This window comes from Sinohyriopsis cumingii, chromosome 7 (genome assembly GCF_028554795.1).
Source record: "Sinohyriopsis cumingii isolate HCF-2022 chromosome 7, ASM2855479v2, whole genome shotgun sequence".
NCBI classification, from domain to species: Eukaryota; Metazoa; Mollusca; class Bivalvia; order Unionida; family Unionidae; genus Sinohyriopsis; species Sinohyriopsis cumingii.
This window is the reverse complement of record NC_142967.1, coordinates 33,014,894-33,038,397: the sequence shown is the minus strand read 5'-3', so window position 1 is coordinate 33,038,397 and position 23,504 is coordinate 33,014,894. Positions and strand designations below refer to the sequence as shown.

Genomic DNA, 23,504 nt, shown 5'->3' with positions numbered 1-23,504 from the left:
AAATGTTGCAATTTTTCTCCAAGAAAATAATTTCAAGATGGGTTTTCTTACCACAACCAACATGCATCTGTCTTTTATCATGCCCACTGATCAATGTTAACATTTTAGTTTTGTGGGATTTAATTCCATTTTTAGTACATGATATGCTATAAATGGCAGCCAGTATATTCAGTGAAGGAAAAACCCCGGAAGACCCCAGAAAGAACCAATGACTAAACTGAAATTCAATCTAATGCAGACAGCAATGTCAACATTCAAATAATAACTATATATAATATATAAATATAACAAATATAAATTTTCAGACATTTTTTGAGAATTTGTTCATGTAATTTCATGACAAAATTCTGTAGAAACTACTAAGAGTCTTTTATAAACTGTATACACTGACTTTTATAAATAGTATACATTGACTTTATAAACAGTATGCATTGATTTTTATAAACAGTATACACTGACTTTTATAAACAGTATACATTGACTATGTTCTCAATTTTCAGATACAATGAGCTGTATAGAATTAAATTACCTTACTCGTCCTTAGAATTAAATTACCTTACTCTTCCTTAAAATTAAATTACCTTACTTGACCTTCGAATTAAATTACCTTACTCGACCTTAGAATTAAATTACCTTACTCGTCCTAAGAATTAAATTATCTTATTCTTCCTTAGAATTAAATTACCTTACTCATCCTTAGAACTAAATTACCTTACTCTTCCTTAGAATTAAATTACCTTACTCTTCCTTAGAATTAAATTACCATACTCTTCCTAGATGCATGCAATAACTGATCTTATTCTATGTATAAAATTTAGGGTCCGAACTAAAATGATTGTCCAAAAGACTTGCAGTGCATTAAAACACTGTCCACAGAAAAAGATTAAGAATGTCTGAAAACTTAATGTGTCAGAAGACTTCAGACAGTGATGGTAAAATATTAGAAATTCTAATGATTTCAGTTATTATCTCTACTGTTTACATAAATGAATGGCACAACATAGTCAAATGGGCATGTAACACTAAAAAATTCCCAAATGTCCAACAGAAATGATTCCCTTTCTGTGAGTGCATCTTTTATTTCACTAGAAAACTTAACAGCATTATTAATATAAAACCTTTAGAATGAGCCTTAATCTAGGGAGTGGGCATACAGATGGATATACTGGATGTGTACACATACTGAAGCCAAACTGATCAATATTCAGCTTCCACCATTAATGTCCTCAGATACTCAAACATGATATTGATATCCCAATTCAAACATAGACTTTTCTTAAAATTATGTTGAAAAACATCCAAAAAGTACTTCTCTTTGGAACTGTCAAAATTTGAGTCATGAAGTTGTAAAAGGTTCTGATGTTAAACCATGGAATTTAATGCCACAAACTGTGACATTTAACTAATCAGAAAGATTATTACATTCTCATTCATATTTTTTTTTAAATTGCATCATTTCTTTAGAAGCTGAGAAAAAGAAAACAGGGAACAAAACATTTGCAAGAAAATTTCTTAAATTTGAAAACTGCACTAACTTAAAGAGACAAATTATTCAAGTTAAGTTTTTACTTGAAATTTTATTCAAATCATTTTATAAAATATGCATGTCTGAATACGTGTATAGGGTTTAATGGCACATAAGCATAATCCTAGCTATATAGTGCCAACACTTCATTTCTTTCCAATATTTTAAACTTCCATATTCCACATTTGAATATTTTCTTTTATCTTTATCATACTAATTTCCATTCCAAGAGAGAGGCTTGGCTAATTTTAATTTAATTCTATATCATCTTAGTTAACAGGTCATTTGATCCTATGTAGATTACAATGAACCTCATGAACATCTCTGTTTAGATGAATGAATTAATTTTTGCTGATTGGGGTAAGCTTGTTTTTGTTTGGATGGCTACATATATCATGCATATGAAGGAAGAAGGTCATGATTACCAAGATTTTTTGGTTCCAAATTCATGGCATGGGTTTAACATTAGCCAAAGCCATTTACTTCTAGTGGAAATGATAGTGTTTGTATGCTAATTTACTTCTAGTGGAAATGATAGTGTTTGTATGCTAATTTACTTCTAGTGGAAATGATAGTGTTTGTATGCTAATTTACTTCTTGGATTCATAATGACGCATGCCAAGTATGATGGAAATTTAGTGAGGTATTTAGAAAATGTTTGCAAATGAAAAACTTGAACCAAACCTTCACAAAATGTTCATGCTGCTGGAAAAAGTGACTGCTATGTCCCACTTTCCACTAAAGTAGGCTACACAAGAATCATAAAAGACAGCAACGTTTGGACCCTGTGTGTATGACATAATGAAACATTCTTTAAGACACTTGGCATTATGGTGCAAACAGATAGGAAGATTACAAGATACTGCAATATGCTAACATTAAGTTTCCTGGTGGAACTACAAATGACTGCAACCACATCCAGCCTGCCTTATTCAATGCAAATACATGCAAGAATATATGGCATTTTTAGATCTTTTGCATCTTGTTAGCATTCATTTTAATTACTTTGTTATTGTTTAACTCCTCGTGCCAAATTTGTGTCAAAAGGTAGTACCCTACTTCTGAGCTCTGAAGCATTGTCATTTAAGATACACCAAAATGGATGGTATTTCAGAAAAGTAGACTGACATAGCTCTACATGGATACCAAATAATCTGGACTTTCTACTAACATTACAAAATACAGAGGGAAAAATATACTTTTGAGACCCAATTTTTTTACACCAAAACTTTGCCCATCATCGGAATAGGATTTTGTGTCCGGATTTTATACTTTCTGGACTCAGTTTTAAGGCAGACCAGTCTAAACTTCACACAGACAGGTGAACCTTTGCATAAAGTACGATAAATTTGGTATTTCAATAAAAAGTGGCCATGACATGAAAATTATGGGTCCAAAAAACAAAAAAAGAACTCCAACATTTACCCTTGTACACATGTGCAAGCAAAGTAGCCAATGAAAAACATTTCTAACACAACTAGACATCAGGCCAAATGGAAATCACCTGGACACAGATTTTGGGGATGTATTCAGAAACAGCCCCCAAAATGTGTTTCTTACTCATATTTCAGGCAAAAAAGATAAAAATCGGCAGGAGTTAACAAGTAAACTGCAGCACAAAAAACTATCTCTTATTTTTTCTTAAACCGATAGATCACAGTATGATTTTTAATTCATTACCACCTATACAAAAAAAGTTTTTATTTTAAAACAATTAGAACCAATTAAAATATGATCTAAATATGATTGCTTTACCATTTATGATTACCTTACCTTTGTATATGATTTACCTTACCTTTTTGTATGATTGCCTTACCTTTGTATATGATTTACCTTACCTTTGTATTTACCTTACCTTTGTATATGATTTACCTTACCTTTTGTATGATTGCCTTACCTTTGTATATGATTTACCTTACCTTTGTATTTACCTTACCTTTGTTTATGATTTACCTTACCTTTGTGTATGATTGCCTTACCTTTGTATATTCATTTTCTTCAGGATACTGAAAAAATATAAAGATCCATGTACAAAAAGACCCTAAAATATAATCACTGAAAAAAATAATGATATCCATAAACGAACAAGTATGTCCAACATAGATGGCCAAAAATTTAATAAACGTAGTGAATGGACAGACAAGGACAAGTCGTAAGTTGGACAATGGTCACATTCTGTCACATTCTGTCACAACAAGAAACTGGAGTGATCATCTTGATGATTAAGCCTAAAGGTTGAACCATACAGTTTCACTTCATGAAGCAAAGTATTTTTGTCGAAATGTGATGTGCACAATGCAAGTGAAAATAAAATGTGTCATAAAAACTAGGATATCAACAACATCAATCATTCGGCATCAATCAAAGTATTCACTCAGTCATGGTATAAAATTATCATGTTGGTCATCAGAAAAGACATTTTTGAAGTAAACTATGTTTTTAAATATGATTCTACAAAAATACTTACCGGTAACCAGTATTAATAAACAATGAAGAATATCCATGACCTCAAAAAAATCCAGTCCTACCAGCAAAAACAGATGTAAAGCACAACTTTTACTTCTTTTTGCAACAAAAGTGTGAAAACATGACTTCTTTTAATGACAGAATCAGACAAGAGTGGTCTCCCTTTGCACTAAATTCCATTATTCATCTCTTACTCATATTTCATTCCTAAAATTGGTTTCTTTTCAAATACATTACCATATCATAATATGTTAGGAGGTCTGGTAAAAGGTGGAGGCGGGGACCTTGCTCCTAGCATTAGCAATGATCCATGAACAGACGTACTATCATGAGCAAAATTTCCACTCCAACAAATCCAAGTTATGAAGAGCATGCTGCATCATAATAAAGCTGCTGAATGACCTATGATAAAAGCCTTTTTGTGCCTCTGATGCTGGTCCACTAAGTTAAATTGGTCTCTCAGATAAAAGCTGGAGTATGCTGAATATGACTGCCATTCCAGAGACAGAATGATATCAGTTATCACAAAAAAGATCCTGGCAAATGCATTCTTGAACTCCAGGTAGTATTACTAGTTATAAATCTAATAAACACCTGTGAAACAAACTTTCTGAAATCTATAATATACAGATTACTCTGAAACACTGTCTAAAATGAAGCATACCTTTTTTGTCCCGAGGAAAAGCATGTGTTCACAGAAATGAGCCAAGCCTGGAATATCTTTGGGATCTTTCATGTGCCCTGGAAATACACAAATAATGGTTTCAAAAACCTGGATTATCTTTGGGATCTTCCATGCGCCCTGGAAATACAAAACTAATGGTTTCAAAAACCTAGAATATCTTTAAGATCTTTCATGTGCCCTGGAAATACACGAATAATGGTTTAAAAAATCCAGTCACTCCCTTACAAGATAAGTTGTCATGCCAATAAAGTTTGGAACAATAAAAATCCAGTGTAGAAAACACATCGCTGATCTGAATGGTACCTTATCATTTGTGTTGCATTTTAACTGGCTGATTACTTTAGTCATGAATAAGAATATATAAAAAATAGCCAAAGGAATGGCGAGTAACTAACTCACATAAATACACCCCACCTCCCCTGCATTTCACCTCTACCCCATGGTGTTTATGCATCTACAGTCAAAACCACACTGCAATCAACAAATAGCTCCCCTCAACTCTTACTGGTCTCCAGTAGCCGTTTTAAACATTATTATGCAGAAAATAAATTTACAGTAAAGTGTCCCCTTCTCTAGCAAACATTTGTTGGAATCTTTTGTCTTTATATCTGAACTTTAAATCCTTCTCCTATAAAAAATTTTAATTTTAACTGACCCGTTTTGGCAACTGTTTTCCTCACATACCATGAAGTCACCTACCTACCCATTATTGTAAGTCAATGAAAAAAATTAAAAACACATTCTTTATGTGTGATACACTGTATTAAGCTACAAGGCAAAAAGGGCAATCACTCTAATTAATTGTGGGAGCAAAGTGATGTGTGAATCTTCAGATGATGACCACAACAATGACCAACTTTCATGGTTATCCTTTAAACAAATGTGAAACTTGTGGTGTGCATGATTTCGTCATATACAAGTCAGCTGCAAGATAGAAAGGGCAAGAACTGAAGCAAACAAATATGTGTGCTTCCTACTGCAATGGTTTTAAAATTATGGTTGGTAGGTAGGTTGGGTTTTTTCTTTTATTTTAAAACATTATATACATTATAATGATTTATAAATACTGTATTAAGTGCTTTAAAGAACTGGGTAAAGCTGGTTGAATTAGATGCACACATCAATTTCAGGAAAATGTTTTTAACCATGGAGGGAAAAAATATTAGGATTGGTAATGAGAAACAGGGATGGTCAGCCAACTGGAAAGACATATTGGGGAAGGGCACATAAAGATATCATTAGCAAAGCGATTTATCAATACACGAGTTGTATGGCAATGATCATAAAAATGCCCAAGTTTTGTACCAATTCAATAACAACTGGGACTAAAACAGGCAGAGTAATAAAACCTATTACCTATATTGACATCCATGGCTGCAGATGACTTGTCTGTTGAAGGATCACTCACAAGAAGTACTCGCATTCCATTGGTCAACTCTAGGGCTCGATAAGTTCGGTCATCTCTGGCAGACTTGATTATCTTGTCATCTTCCAATACAACCTTAACATGCTGTTGTGTCATGGTTGAGTTAAATCTACTGGATTAAATTAAAATAATTAGGATTACTGAGTGATCACTGCAGGTTTAAGTCAAAATAATTAGGATTAATGAGTGATCACTGCAGGTTTAAGTCAAAATAATTTGGATTACTGAATGATCACTGCAGGTTTAAGTCAAAATAATTTGGATTACTGAATGATCACTGCAGGATTAAGTCAAAATAATTTGGATTACTGAATGGTCACTGCAGGTTTAAGTCAAAATAATTAGGATTACTGAATGATCACTGCAGGTTTAAGTCAAAATAATTTGGATTACTGAGTGATCACTAGAGATTGAAATGATATTGTGAGAAACTGTTATGTCCAAAATTGTCAATCAATGTTTGTGGATGATTTGGAAGGATAATGTAGTTCATTGTCCTGTAAGCAGTAACAAAGCTACCAACACTATTTCAACATAATTGATGGTATAATATTCCTCATGATTGTGATGAAAGATTTTTAAGAGAAACTGTATGTATTACAATCATTAATCTAAATATCCAGGCCTTACAAGTTTCCAGACACCATATTTTCAAAATGTATAATAATTTTCAATCACACACAAAATTTCCTGACATAATGGATGTTAATTAAGCTGGCAGGAGCATAAAATTCAAACTAGAATTTAAACAAAGAAGTTTTATGCACAATCAAAAACACCAAACAAAAGTGATTGCCTAGATGACCATCTAACTCTGAAACCACCTTCATTATGTTAATTATAACCTAAATTCTTCTGGCTCTCAGAATTTAATCTTTCTGTAACTGGCTGAAAGGACCAGAGACTTGCTGGGAAACCAAATCTGAAGATTCTTATTTCTCCAAGGGAATACCATATTTTTACAGCTTTATCTAAACAATTTCTAGATGCACACTAGCAAGTGGAGTTTGCCAAAATAATTGTACTTTTCACACATACATTAAAAATCAAACTATATATCCAAAATAATGGTACTTTTCACACATACATTAAAAATAAAACTATATATAAAGCTATATATATGACATAGTTCTGTTTGGCACTGCCATTATTCTGACTCAGTAGGCACATGCGGAGATGTCAAAATGAAAAGGTTAACTTATCTTGAAGTCTGCAATTAACACAGCTAGACCACTGTGCACACTTATTTCCAAAATGCAGTGTGTGTGTGTATATATATATATATATATATATATATATATATATATATATATATATATATAACAAGTGAAGAAACAACATCAGAACTGCAACCAGTATTATTTGTTTCGTAAAAGAAAACACCAAAACATAAACATGTAAGCATCCTTTATTTCCAAGTGAGGATATACTGCAAGCTAGTTTACCTAGCTCACTTCCAACTGGCAAGAAACATGCCAGGTGTACTACAACTTTGTTAACCCAGGCTGCAAAATGTTAAGCCCATTTACAGCTTGGTGGATTGAGCAAGCCACCACATCCAATTAAAAGGAAGTAGTTCAAATTTTAACTGTTCCTACATGATCAAGACAAGGGGAGCACACAACTTGAATAGACTCATAAATAAGCAATTTTCCATTGCCCATCAGTGTTTCTACAAATACCTTTCACTCAAATACACCTGTAATGGCTTCTCTCTTGTACGTAGTCATACTTCTGCTGTTATTATCCTTTAGAAGTCAATTGCTTCTAACATTTTCAGCGGATGTAAAATGCACTGATGTTACACACTACTGGTTAGTTGGCATTACATACTAAGGGAGGCCACTCATGGAATCCAATAGATATTGCTAGGACAAAGCACTAAAATAGCTGCTCGATCCGCCAAGATGTAGATAGGGTCAACATATCAGAAACCTTGGCTAGCAAAGGTGGATGTACTACTACACAAGAGAGATATTATTTTTCTGACAAGATATTTGAGAAAAATGACATATTTTAGTAACATATGTTTTGTGAGAATAATTACCTTTTCACATTAATGTTAGGACAAAGCTCCACTACCTCTCAAATTCAGCAAATCTTTCCCATCTATATACTATGCAAACAAAAATCTTCCCATTACCTTCCCATACCAATGCTAGTTGGCTATAGTTGTTCACTCAGTTTTAGCTGCAACAATGCTCACATTTGCGAGGTGTGAGAGGGTCAGAAATAAAAATAAATACTAATTATACCAAGCTAGAACTCATCACACTGTATGTCTCTAGGTTGAACTTTTACTACTCTATTACATCAGTACAGCATATAGTATGAAAAATCATTGGCAACAAGATACCACCGGCATCAAACATTTGAAGATATATGGTGAAATGGTCACAACTATACCAGAAAATCTCAAATATATTGGCCAAAACATTATCGAAGAACTCTTCACTAGAGAATTATTCTGAAAACTTTCATTGTGTGAAAAACTTGAGAGAAAAGGTTCTTCAAAATTTCAAATCTGATATTACAAAACATTATAATAAACCTTTCACTCTCAGCGAGTTACACGGCACTGGATGGCACCAATGCCACTTTGGCAAGACCAGATGATTCCCACCATAAACTCCTTAAAAACTTACTAGACATGGCTCTAACTAACCACTAAACATTGCAATAAAATTTATTAAACTGTGACTTCCCACAATCTTGGCAAGAAGCAATGGCAATACCAGTACAGGACTCGAAATTAGTGGTAGTCCGCTAACCCGAGGCTAGCAGATTTCCTGTCGGACTAGTAACTTTCATAATGTTAATAGTCCAATGGGCTATTAAGTTTTGATTATCAATAGTCAGCTTTTCTTTATGCCATTCCCTAATAAAGACTTGACTTAGCCGATGCTCTGTAGAATCAAAGCGGTGGCCATTGTAAATACAGTCATAAAATATTAGCATGAGAAGATGAAGTCAATTTCTGCCTTGGAAAGGTGCGTTTCTATAACAAGAATCCATCCGATTTTGTGCATTTCACTTACCAGCGCAAATTATGGTCCCATCATTAACATCAGAAGTTTGGTAAATTGATCCTAATTAATCTGATAACGAATTAAATGAAAAAATGATGTGGTATCACACTTTATTCACTCGACCACAGTAACAAACTACAAAGCGGTATACCACACAAAAGAACACAGCAAAAACTATTCAAAGAAATTAGTTTGCACGTTTTTTTTGTTTAAGGTTCTTTTTTTTTGTTGCTTGCTACCCAAATGCTCCAACAGTCACAAACAGGAAACTACATATTTTACATTTCCATCGAAATAATTATAAGAATTAGATCAATTTATTATGATTATGTTATTGACACATCTTTTCCATAAAACTACTTTTTCTATGATGATAAGAATAGTTTTTATATTTTTCCCTTACAAGAATGAACAAATAATTGAATACACATGGAGATATCCAAGCAGAATGCCGTACATTTGTTGGGAATTAAAATCTCTGAGCATGGGCATCTAAGATTTGAAAATTTTCTGCCTTATTATTAGTTTCAACAATAAATTGAGGTTCGATTAATTAGGAACAATTACCAAACTTACGACTTATGATACCATAATTGGAGCTGTTAAATACAACACGCCGAGTGCCAGATGGCTTTGTTTGATGGGAACAAACTTTTTCCAAGCTGAAACTAACACTATCTTCTGATGCTAATATTTTATAACAGTGTTTACAATAGCCACTGCTCTGATCATGCAGAACATCCGCTGAAGTTAAGTCTTTGTTAGGGAGAGGCCATTTAATTGTGGGAGGGGGCAAAGACACGTGTTTTGAAACGTGTTTCTTGCTCTGATTTTCTTATATAAAGGACAATGTGCAATTCCTTTTCTTGCTTTAAATAATTCACATCAGCTATACTATAACATCTCATATTTCAAAACAAGGCACAATTCCCTCCTTATAAGACAGGCAAAATGTGGCATTTGATAGGTGTTCAGCCACCGGAAGAAAAAGCAAAAGTTGAATGATAATGATGAAGAATAATTCTTATGATAGGGAAAAGCGTAATGGAAAATTTCAGAAGAAATGGACAAAAGACAGGGAATGGCTGAATTATGACGAGAAATGTAATGTTGTGTGGTGTTAACTGGTGTACGCAATTCACAAAAACAAACACACAGAAAACATCCAGTTTTTTTGCGGGTTGTTCAAACTTTAAAATTGAATCGGTAAATGTACATGAAAGATGTGTGACATTGTTTTGTGAACAGGACTAGTAAAGATTTAGCAGGACTAGTAAATTTCTCAATATACTAGTCCTTTTGGCTACAAAGAAATTTGTGTTAAATTCGAGCCCTGCAGTACTAAATAGGAAAAGGAACCAAATGACCATTCCAACTATCTTCCAATGTTCTTAACAAGCTTTTTATGAAAAAACCATGGGAAGGATGATAAATGATAGACTGCTCTGGCATGTAGAATTTAAGAAACTAATATCAGCTGATCAATGTGGATCCAGATGCCAGAGAAGCACACTAGACCACCTTGTCAGGCTTTAAGCAAATACTTGAGAAACTTTCATACATTTTTCAACTTGGAAAAAAAGCTTATGACACCACATGGATGTATGGCATAACCAATGACCTTTTCAAGCTAGTTCTATTGGGCTGCCAACTTAATTTTATCTCCATTTTCTTTACTGACAGAAACTTCAGATTAAGGCTGGCAGCATCCTTTCTGAAAGCTGTCCTCAGGTGATTGGTGTACCTCAGGGCAGCAAAGTGTCAGTCATTCAGCTCAACATAAAAAAAATCAACAATATAGTGAAATGTCTTAATCCATAATATCGCTGTTCATTATATGTTGACTTTGTGATTTGCTACAAATCGAAGAGTGTACATACTTTAAACCACAGATTAGCATAAACAAAGTTTAGAAATGGGCAAAAGAATACCGATTCAAATTTTTAATTCAAAAACGCTATAGTAAAAGTCATTCATGTAATGCACTTGTTCAATACAACTATTTCAGTAATGGGTGTCATTTTAAAAAATCTGATTATACCTTTACATGGTGATTATTCTCTTTATTTCGATCCTCATACATCCATATTCCTGGAAGGTCATTATTTATATCCCCCACGAAATACATATGACAAAATTAACGTGAAAGTATGTGGACATTTATGGACACGGTCCAGTTCAAACAGGATTGAATGTCGCCTGCTGTTATGTCACAATGAAAGCTAAACAGACTGGAAAAACTCATCTATCCTGTTATGTTTATTATAGACCCAACATCCTTTTCTTGATTTTCTTGATTCAGTTTCCTACCTGGTCACCATTGTACAAGTACAAAGTGATCAATAATTTTTTCTGGAAATGCTTTGATAGTGTTTATGGTGCAAAGCATTCAACAATCAGGACTGAAAAGACAGATTAAACAATATTATTATTTAATTTTAGAACGATGAATATCAGTAAATGCACATATATGACCATACTCTCATTTACTTTAACTATGAATTTCTTCTGACGACACTGCATTCATGATGATCAAAAGTTCTATTGTGATGGTTGCCTTATTTCTCTTGTAGCAGAGCCACTGTGGCTCAGTGGTTTGCTTGCCAGACACACAAACAAATGGGTATGGGTTTGAATCCTACCAATGGAGCAGCCTGGGCCATCTCCTGTGGTGTGTTCTTGGGCACTTTACACCAGTTGCCTCAGCACTACATAAGCAACTTGTGTTGTTCTTCTGAAAAAACCAATCCAATCCAAAGCCTTCTGTGATGAGGAGCAAATTCTTAGGCCTTATTTTTGACCATAAATTAACTTTTCTTCCACATGTTCAATATTTCAGGAACAAATGTAAAAAATCCCTGGATTTAACATGAGCCATGAAAAACAAAGATCAGGGAGGCAGATCAGATGGTCTTCATTTGGTTAAACTGGTCTAATGACAAGTCAGATTGAAACAGAGTGCATTTAGAACTTCAATATCTTTGAAAAACATCTTGAAACTATTCATACATCAGACCAGTATAGCCAACATTCAACACTATCGAACAGTAGTGTACATAAATTCACCACTGACTTTAATTGATTTCTGATGCAAATTGTGTTTTTGTCACATAATATTTATCAAATAAATATCATGCTAAGAGTTACTAATCTGTAACAATATTAAAATGTATTTTAGTGTTATCATTAAATTTTTATCATGCGATATACTAAATACATCTAAGAAAAACAATAACATTCTGAGAATTTCTCAAGAGAATAGACAGATAGATGGATAGATATATAGACACACATTTGTACTGCACTGCACTTTTTTCATGATTAGTGAGTTTGTAACTATGTTATTTCTCAATAAAATAGGCAAATAAGCAGTGAGAATTAATTGCATTTTATAGTTTTTTTAAACTGTGCTCATTTCAAGTTATATCGGCTCAACAGACCTAATGATGAACTGTTGTTTAAATCAATCTTACTATAAAGATGTATTCTCCTAAATGAACCAATCAGTGACATCATATATGTAATGGACATTCTCTGTAGTTACACGTGTACATTTTTTGTTTCTAATTTGTTCAGTGCCTTTTCACACAATCTGATGTGTATAAGCCGACATGTACATCTGGGAAAAACATGTAAACTTTGAACAACTTGTGGGTAGAGGGGTCCTTTGCTGAAAAATTAATTAGCCATTGGCATTTCCAGACACATATGGGTGAATATAAATTACTTACTGGTATCATTGGGGGTAACCTTTAATGATTTTTTGTACATAAATAAGTTTACACAACCAATGAAACTTATTAGTATTAAAGGAAACATGACTGTTTTGACAAATGTCACTTTACAGTGGCATACTACGAAGTATGGAGCCTTCTATATAAGCTGAACCTTACTGTTGGCATACCTTGCAAGATGTGATTTCTTAGGACAAGATTTAACGAATAATTTGCTACTTAATAGTTGCTTTATGTGTTTTAAAATCATCCAATTTCGTCACAACAAGAGACTGAGGTTGTCCACTTAATTGTGACCGCTGAATCAAGACATGTGATGTATCATTGACCAGTTGTCAATCGGAACAGGCTAAGACATTCCGCCTATGACGGGAAACCGGAATACTCTCGGGCCTTTCCGCTAATGATGGTAACAATATGTAAAATAGTCTGATCTCGCTCAAGCTATACCTCTCGCGTTGTTTTATTATGATTCGCTCCTTTTAGCCGTACACAAGCTTCCGAAAATAGCAATCGGAATATCTTGAGAATTTTCTGTCAAGTAGAGGAAAAAAAAACCTCATGCGATTCGTTGCCATTGACAACCGGTATAGGTGGCGGGGTCCACTTTCGTAAATTGGCTCCTGGCAAATTTCTTAACTTAAGGCTATGGTTTTTATTTATATAAGGGAGTGATGTAGCATTACTCCAAGCACTGGCCTAAGGAAAATTACTCTTAAGACTATATATATATATATATATATATATATATATATATATATATATATATATATATTATACGAGGAATGTATATTAAAATCCCGATGGTTAAGGCTATGGTGTGACTTTTTCAGCTATTATTGTTTACTAATTAAAGATATGGATATATTTGTGAACTAGATGTTTCGGGCTTGTGTTGTTCTTAAAATTGATGTCAGGCATGTACACCTTTCATAGTTACTCTGCAGTATGTTGATAGTGAAATATCAATAGTCGGATAGGAAGACGGGCAAGTCTGCCATTGCAGTAAACACATGGGTTTGGAGCAAGTAGAATATCTCATAAACGACTTGGATGACAACTATTTTCAATTGCATCAGCCTGTTTAGTACATACACTGTTTTGCAGAATTGTCATCTAGGAAAAGAGCTTGTTTTTTGCACTGGGAGCATCACATGGTGTCAAAAATGACCTTCAGATATGAAAATTGCAGGTAGAAATTTGGGATTGGGTTGCATAAACTTCTTCTGCTATGAACTGCCATTGACTTCTTTGGTCAAGTGGATAATGTTCTTATGCTTTATTTTAATATAGGTATCCAAAAATATGGACCTTTTTGACCTCACTTGTGTATGTGATTGTTTATGATTTTTTTTATACTATGTCGCTGATTGCGGCATTAAATTTTTAAATAAAAACTGGCACCTGCCCCCATATTCTGAACTACTTTCGATCAACAGGAACAGTATGACGGCGGAAGGAAAGTAAATAACAATCGGATCATTCTAAGATGTTGCTGTCGTAACATTATGAGGTGCACTTCGCCAGATGCGATTCACTAACGGAGCAAATTGATGTGTATTCATACAATGTCTTCCGAGGTCATTTTATGATTTTAACAAAAGAGGTCGAATGATGTTCAGTTTAGAATCATCGTAGAATAACCGTATGTCGTCACAAGTAAGCGTGTGCAATACTCCCGGTCCTAATTCAGTTCCCATAGCAAACCTATGCAAACGGGACCTGCCTTAGGCCGATTGGACTGATTTTGCCCATCCAAGCCCCGCGCTCGCAGGGGCCCCGCGCGTTAGCAATTTTTTAAAATTATATCTATAGAGAGAAAGTAATTTCAAACCAATAGAAGAAAATGTTAAGTTGAATATAATATAAAACTTGTTTAAAAGTTTATTTTTAAATGTCATGCTCACAGGGGCCCCGCGCGTGAATGGCGAGGGGGATGAACCAAATCGGGGCCCCATTTGCTAAGGCTGTTCCTGTATGCAAACATCATGATATTAAAATTCAACAACTTTAAATTTCTGAGTACTCATGATCAAACCTATATTTATCAGTATAGATAAAACTTGGGTGACAGCTTCTGTGTAGAGAAAAGGATTCGAGCCGCGGCATTTTTTGGACCTGCATGTGTTTGAAAGATGTTCAATTCCTCACCAAAGAGTCAGGTACTAATTTCAGTAATGAGTGTTCCAAACTCAAGACTGTTAAAAGACTGAAATTCCATAAATAAAACAATGTCTCTATTTTTGTTCAGTTATAACTAGGATAAGCTCTCAAAAGATTCTTTTTCCTGTATAAAAAAAAAATGAAACTTACATTATCAACCAATCCTGGCCAGCCAAACTCATATCTGCCCTATTTTATACTGGTTCCCATTTTTCCATACAGTTAGTATCGTGTGTCCTGCAGAGCTCTAGTACTAATATTAGTACCCTTACTCCTACCTCGTGGACAAATCAAGCTGAGGCTACGACATCGTAGCTAGCAGAGCTCCAGTTGGCAGAACCACTAGTCCTACATGGAAGACCTGATGCTAATATTTATGTTGTGTGCGTCAAGGTCGTACAGCCTAACTAACGACGCTGTGTAGCGTGTTTTGATGTCGACTAACATCGTTACGAAAGTCAAATTTTCAGGAATATTTCAAACAACCGACAACTAAAATAACGACGCTTTTCGAAAAGGAAAGTCAAAATGTTTTAGTCAGACTTTACTTACACCGGTGTCTTTTCTCTAATAAATTCAAATTCTCACAAAAGAAATGGACCTATTTTCAGGTTTCGTTGGCCTACATTTCAGTTGGCTGGAAAGCGATGAAAGCTGGGAATGCCGAAATCGGGATAAGTTCAAATATTAATCTTTAACGAAACGAATAAAAATATATTATGACTATTAGAACTGTAAGCAACGGTTCGTTTCGTTAAAGAAACTTATCCCCAACATGCACCTACTTGAACTTACTTCGGCATACATCGACTACTGTCGCATTGCAACAAATTCAAATGTATGTCAACGGAACGTGAAAATGCATCTATTTGCTAGTATCATATTTTCATTCCGCCAGAATAAAGACAGCACAGTAAGTATATTAATTACACATACATTAGTGGAAGAGTGTCGATATAGGATGCCAAGTGTGTTTGATGTTCCTGAAACTTTGATTACTCATTCCGATGTCAACGACATCGGAACATGCTATACAAGGCCGCTATTTGGATAGTAAGACATAGAACCCAAACAAAATCAACATGTGCTATGTCTTACGTGTAGGACTAGCAGAACCACTTGAAAAAGAAAGAACGAGATAAACTCTTGTAATGCAAATGTTATTACGAAAAGAAGCGCGTGCTCGCTATATGCAAAAGTTAAATGCCATTAAATATTACAAGATACTGCTTGATCCGTATAAACTCAAATCAGAATGGACATAATTTGTTTGTGGTTAGTTATTCCTATGTATAGAACGGTGATATTTTCTGCAGACCATTTCGTACATAGTTCCAAACTATCATTTGTTATTATTATTACAAACTGGATTGCTAATAGTTATTACAAAACTTTTGAAGCAGTGTTATTAAATAATGCTGAAATCTATAAATATAGGCTGTCAATGTCATTCTGATTAAAGGAATCCTGGCGGATTTGCAGGAGCGGCCCTAGGATGTGCGGTGCCCAAGGCAGCAAGCGATAAGCGTGACCCCAACCAGAAAAATTGCATTGCGGAGTTGATTTCCTATCAATACGGTATTGGCAATACCATATGTATTAAAATAATGCGAAATCGAAATTAAATGGGTTAATGAGCACAAAATGCAAATCAGGCTCTTAAAACTAGCATTTTACTATGAAAGCAATAATCACGTTTTTTTAAAATTTATTTGAATATCTGACAACTCAAAAAGGATGTTAATAATTAAAATATTTTAGCATCCTTCTAATTGAAAGTTTGTTAGTGATGAGCCTTTCGCTGTAAACAGTGTATGCAACCTGTTGCTGTATCACATTCACTTGGCAAATTGACTGTCAGTATTGTTGTTAAGCGTTGCCAGCGTTCAGTCTCACCACAGTAAAAAAAATATTTTTTATAAATGTATAGTCAGCAGCGCGGGGCCCAAGGCGGTTGCCTCGTTCCCCTTGCCCTAAAGCCGAGCCTGCTGATTCGGACCGTAGCTGATTTCAGACCAAATTACAAGCTGGTTCGGCCGTTGCGCCAAGCTGACTGGGACCTTAGAAAAGAAAAACAACAAAATACACATACCTGTTTTCGCAAGCATAGTAACAAAATGTAAAAGGTTGATTTTCGGCTTTTAAATTTATATCAGATTGTTATTAGCAAATTTCTAGCCAAATTCAGAACAAAATATGTATGAGCTATCGCATTTAGATTTTATAACCAAACGAACTTTCCAATGTTTCGATAAAAAATATAAGAGTAAACTTTTCAGAAATCATGTCACTATCAACACTGTAAAAAAAATAACGCATATAAACTGGCCCAATGTAGTTATTGATTTCTCTTGCAAATCATGTTTCCCTGTGTAAAGAGTTATTGATGAGTAAATTAATAGTATAACGTACTCGACTATTATCATTAATTTGTAGCTACTGTTATCGTTGAATTGTTGTCTTTTGAGTAAAGCTTCGAACCAGTAAACCAGCTAATTTTCATTGTAACCTTTGAAACATTTGAAAATATTTAATTTTAAAACACATGGAACTCGTTAAAATTGATTTATGAATAAATATTTTTATATTAATACAAATAACAACACTTCCATGTAGCCAAAGACTGCATAGTTAATTAAAGTCAGCATTTTTGTTCAGAATGGTATTATATTCAGTAAATTGGCAGATGACATCAAAACTGCTTTAATTATAGCGGTGTAGGTAAAACGGGTTTGGCCAATTAATGGTCAGAAGATCCACATATTTGCAGTTAAATTAATTGACCATAGAACGTTTTCCAGATTAGAACTGATGAAAGTTAAAATTTAACCGTATAAAAGATATTATTTATTGCTATTTTCTTATGACATCCATCTATTTAATGGGACAATACAGTATTAATATCTAATGTTATGTTTCTGTTTTCTCATGTGTAGAACTTGTGTAATTAGGGTCGACATATCATCCTATTGTCTTCATTAACGTATTCGTTTATGCACTTTTACCCAAAAGCATGTTGCTCGAGACGGCCATTGCGCAATTCATGCAAGACTTAACAATTATAACTTTTTTCTTGAATATTTTGTTTCTTTACTAAGAGCAGCATATATAGCAAGAGTCAACTTAAATAATTATTCATATTTTCATAAAGAGTGCAAAACCCTATGACCTTTATATAGAGTGAGAGGCAATAATAGTACCAGATGAATACTGTCTTGAATCTGCTAATTATATTGCAAAAGTGCAGCGTGTGTGTGTGTGTGTGTGTGTGTGTGATGTGGATTTTTAACGTAGCTTTAACAGTTTTCCAGTCATATCGCTACGATGCCTGCAATGTGGCAAATGATGTTTAGCAGTGGGGCATCATGCCACGGACATGTAGCATGTTGTCCCACCCAGTCACATTATCCTGACACCAGGCCGACCAGTCCAGAGGCGGCGTTAGGAGTACGCGGGGCCTAGGGCCGACCATCACCGCGCGGGGCCAGAGTATCGGTATTTCGATTGGTATGCTACTGCAAACACTGATTATGTCTAGACTAGATAAACTTTCGCGATTTGGCGTTACGAAGTTGACTAAGTTGACTTCGCAACTTTGCGTGCATTACGTGCGGCCTGTATCAGGGTTTCCAATTTACCGGAGAATATAGCTTGACAAACTCAAAAGGACTACCAAAGGCTTGAAGTGTGGGGTCCCCTCAAGAGCGGGGCCTGGGGCGGTCGCCCCACTTGCCACCCCCAAACCCGTTCATGGACCAGTCCTTATACTAACCTCTTAATGCTGAACGCCTAGCGAGGCAGCCGTTAATACCATTTTTTATTTATTTATAGGTGTTTGGTATGACTCGGCCGGGGTTCGAACCCACGACCATCCCGGGCGGATTCGGGCAGGGTTATTTTAATATAATTTGGAAACATTGCTAGAGATATATTAATTGTGTCGGAGTTTGCACCAAGACAAGGACCCCCCCACCCCACCCCGACAGAACCTCGTGGGGAGACAAATAATGTAACCCTGTAACTGGGATTTCCATGTCTCTGTCCAAAGCCAAACATAAATTATATTAGTACAGCACTTGGGCATCATGTGGCAGACATGTAGGATCATGACCCACCCAGTCACATTTTCCAGACACCAGGCCGACCAGTCCTAACACTAACCTCTTAATGCTGAGCTCCAAGAGAGGGTGCTGCAAGTAATATTTTTATAAGTCTTTGGTATGATTCTGCCTGGGTTCCAACCCGCGACCTCCCGCTCTAACCACTTAGACCATAGGAGTGGTTGCATATAGTTAGTCAGTTAAATCTGTGCAATGGTGATTGTTTATTGGTGGCTGCCATTTTTTGGAATGACCTCTAATGCAGTCAGTAGAATAACTGAACAATTCTGAGCAGTAAATATTCATGTTTTCACTTACACAAGCTGCAGGTTAAGATCATATATTGCTCTCTCTCTCTCTCTCTCTCTCTCTCTCTCCAAAAGATTACTGAATTCTGCTTTTCTAAAGACAACTATGTTGAGGGGATTTGGACTAAAACAAATCCTGTATATAGTAAGTAGTAAGATCTCTAAATCAGATTAGTCATTGAGATAGACATGTAAAAAATTTATTTAAAGTAGGAATTGTATTACATGATAATAAAAAAAAGGTTAGCTCGTTGGAGCTGTTATTACCGACTATAAGCAATAGTAAAACAATTTATTCCACAATCAGTCATATACTACTTAAATTTTTTTCACAAATTAATTCAGTATTTTAAGACAGTTTTAAAACACACATGCATTATTGCTGACCATTACACGCATATGCTATTCCACTCACTTCAATTTGGTATTCTCTGATTAAAAGTTCAATGCAGAGAAGACAATTTACATGAATCTGATATACAGGGTTTGAAATGTTGTTGTTAAAAATAATGGCTGGCCAATAACATCCATTAACATACCATTTACATGAATGCTGATTTGAAATATAAGTGAAGACATTGTAAACATACTATGAACACATGCATGATAGTAGTTACTGGGGGCAAACTAGCCTCAATGGGACTTCCATGCAAAAAAGTGAAAAAGGAATATAGCCTCAAAATTGATAACTTCAGATGGGTTTGTATAAGGAAAACGGCGGAAAAGTTTATAGCCTCAAAATTTCTAGTCCCAATGACATCACGGTACTGGACACTAGGGAAAAATGACTACAGTGTTGCAAGTGGCTGACCTCAATTAGGCGGAAACTTAGTAACAGTGTTCGAGTTGAACACAATACAGGCTAATGTCGGTAGGTATGGTAAAAGCTTATGTGAAATGAATTTATAGGGATAAGGGTTTATAAATGGGGTTTATATGGACAAACAAAACTTAGACATACACAAGAAAACAAACAAAACATAGATATGCACAAAAACAACATGCACACAAAAACAAATACTTCTACAACACAAAGACAAAACATTGTATTTTGGGTGGGTAAGTGTGAAAGCGTATCTTTTCTATGCAAATGAGAAATGGAAAAACGTTAGTATCTATTTATAGCCATACCTTGTGGGAAATCCTATGAATAAACATAGCATCTATTTATAGATACAACTTTGGGAAAATCCTATGAAAAAACCCTAGGATCTATTAATAACCTCAACTTGTTGAATAGTCAGTTGAAAAACCCTGTATCTATTTTTAGCCACAATTTGTGTGAAAATCCTACAAAAAACCTAATATCTATTTATAGTCTCAACTTGTAGGAAATGCTTTATAGCCTCAAATCGTACCAGTGTCACAAGTGGCTGACCTGAGTTGGGCAGTGATTTAGTAACATTGTTCGAATTGACCTCAATACACGCTATTCTAGGTAAGTATGGAAAATTCTATGTTAAACGGGCCATATCATACATATGCGGGGTACTCTATGGCCTCAAAAAGGGTTTATGGAATCGAAGGGGAATGATCATGGTAAAGGGTGGTAAATTTGAATGGCCAAATTAGGCACAGCCAACACCATTTGTTAGCTTAGAGTGTAAGAGAAGAAGATGAAATCCAACAAAAAATAATATCCCCTACCTTATAATCCATCCAACATGCAATTATACACTCTATCCAAAACGCCTTATGTTAGCTTAGAGCGTAAGAGAAGGAGATGAAAACTCACAAACATACAATCACAAATTTTATATACCATCCAATATATCAGACACACACTATCAATAACTCCATTGTTAGCTTAAGAAAAGGAGATGAAATTTCACATACTTACTATCCCTTACACGACAAAAATACTATCCATCACACCACTATACCATCCAACATCCCAATACCATCCAACACTCCTTACACACACACTATCCCAAAACGTCCCGTGTTAGCTTTCGCATAATAGAAGAAGCTGAAAGCAAACAAAACACAGTATCCATCACACCATTAAAATACTTTCCATCACACCATCCAACACCAACATCCAATTACATACACTATCCCAAAACTTAGAGTGTAAGAGGAGGAGATGAGAACGGTAAAACATACTATCCATCATACTGCCCAAAAATATACCATCCACCACACCAACTATACCATTCCATACCCCTTACAGACACAATCCTTAAACACAATGTGTTAGCTTAGGGTGTAAGAGGGCGAGATGAAATTTCACAAATATACACTCACAGAGCTTATATACCATCCAACACCTCAAACAAATATTATCCATTACACCATCTATACCATCCATCAACCCCACCCATTATCCAAAAACGACCTATGTTAACAAAAATACTATCACGTCTTATATACTAACATTATATTATAAACTGTATGCAATGTGTTAGTTTAGAGTGTAAGAGATGAAATCTCACAAACATACAATGACACACCACCTGTGCCACCAACACACACACACACACACACACACACACAATGCACTGTTAGAGTGTAAAAGGAGATGAAATCTCAGAAACATAACACTCACACACCATCCAACACCTCATACAAAAGTTATCCATTACACCATCTATGCCATCTATAATGGTGCTACTGCAAGCCTAAAGATTGTAGCCAATATTTTTATGTTCTTATGTTTGGGATCTCCACTGTGCTTACATACCTAAAAGAGTAAGATTTTTAAACTACCAAATCATTCAAGTATGCTGGAAATTTCTTGTCTAGAATTTTTCAGTACTTCAAGTGTCATGGTCTTCATCCTTCGGATGTGGAGAGTTGATACGTTTGCATAATCCATGATGTCTGGGTAAGGTTTCATCTCCTTCTTGGAGCTTTTCATGCTTTGTCATCTTAGTGGGACTGCTGAATTGCAAGGTTAAGGGACCGAACTTGAAGTATGCTGTTGATTAAAGAATGGTACACAACCAGTATTCCTTCAGTTGTAAGGTATTTTTCAATTTGTTTGGGCACATTAATTGTTTAGATGCTTTCTGACAAATTTCAGTGACTTGCTGATTAAAACTGAGCATGAACTCCAAAGTGACTCTGAGAAGTTTTATCAAATCAAATATATTAGCCTCGTTGGAGAAGAAAGTCACAAATTGTTCATTGGTTTTCTTACCAAGTGTAATAGCCTGGATTTAATCAGTGTTTGCATTCATTTTGTTGCTGGTAAACCATGTTATCAAGGTATTGCACTCTGTTTCCAAAGTAGATTTCATAAAATTAAAATCATGGTGAGCATAGACAAGCGTGTCATCATGGGGCACATAGGCAAGTGTGTTGTCATCAGCATAGTTTTATACACAAAAATCATTTATGATCAAGAAGACGTTATTAATGAAGATATTAAAATGTAAGGGACCAAGAATGGATCCCTGTGGTACCCCTTTATAGATACTTGCCCATGAACTAGTTGAGTTTCCTATCTTGAAACACTGTCTTCTTTTTGAGAGGCATTTACTGCCAAATCTGAAAATATTGTGGTCAAGGCTGTTGTTTATGAGTTTTTTAAATAGTCCAGTAACTGATTTATCATTGTATAACAGTGATTTATCATTGTACAACAGTGATTTGTCATTTGTACAACAGTGATATAATTCCCATGAAACTTAGGAAACTTATTGCTGGATCACACTGATTGGTTGGTAGCTTCATATCAGTAGGGTGCATCTTGACACAAAAAAGCAGACACTGTAATTTCCATAATTAGTAGTAATTTATTAAATATTTTGATCTATTTGCAATTAACATAATTATGTGATCTAGATTTTACCTGCAGTCAGATTTCACTGCAGTGTATAATTTTTGCTGTGCTCATATGGCCACATAATATGGTGTAATGTAGTACTGCTATTAGTGCTTCTACTTTCCTGCATGAGCAGAATACTAATTTGATTCTATATCCATTGATGGAGCAACTTGGTATGATTCACATCTATGTATCTATTTTTCAACACATATGTTCATCTTCATAACAATATATATGTCACACATATATGTGTGTGTGCTGTCAGAAATGTCAGTTGAGGTTATCATCCTAGCTAG

General features: G+C 34.9%; 1 protein-coding gene across 2 annotated transcripts in view; it reads right to left on the bottom strand.

The window, feature by feature from the left end:
* Positions 1 to 13,248, bottom strand: part of LOC149794988 (insulin-degrading enzyme-like) — a 151,224-nt gene extending 137,976 nt beyond the window's left edge. The window contains exons 1-4 of one of the 2 annotated variants that reach the window (XM_089964649.1): positions 13,036 to 13,248; positions 6,033 to 6,214; positions 4,656 to 4,732; positions 3,505 to 3,531 (exon numbers count right to left, since the gene is read on the bottom strand). In XM_089964649.1, the coding sequence (XP_089820775.1) occupies positions 3,505 to 3,531; positions 4,656 to 4,732; positions 6,033 to 6,214; positions 13,036 to 13,115 (366 nt within the window). In that variant the 5' untranslated portion in view covers positions 13,116 to 13,248. The remainder of the gene's footprint in view (positions 1 to 3,504; positions 3,532 to 4,655; positions 4,733 to 6,032; positions 6,215 to 13,035) is intronic. The other variant, XM_089964650.1, reaches the window with a different exon arrangement.
* Between the last annotated feature and the right edge of the window lie 10,256 nt (positions 13,249 to 23,504).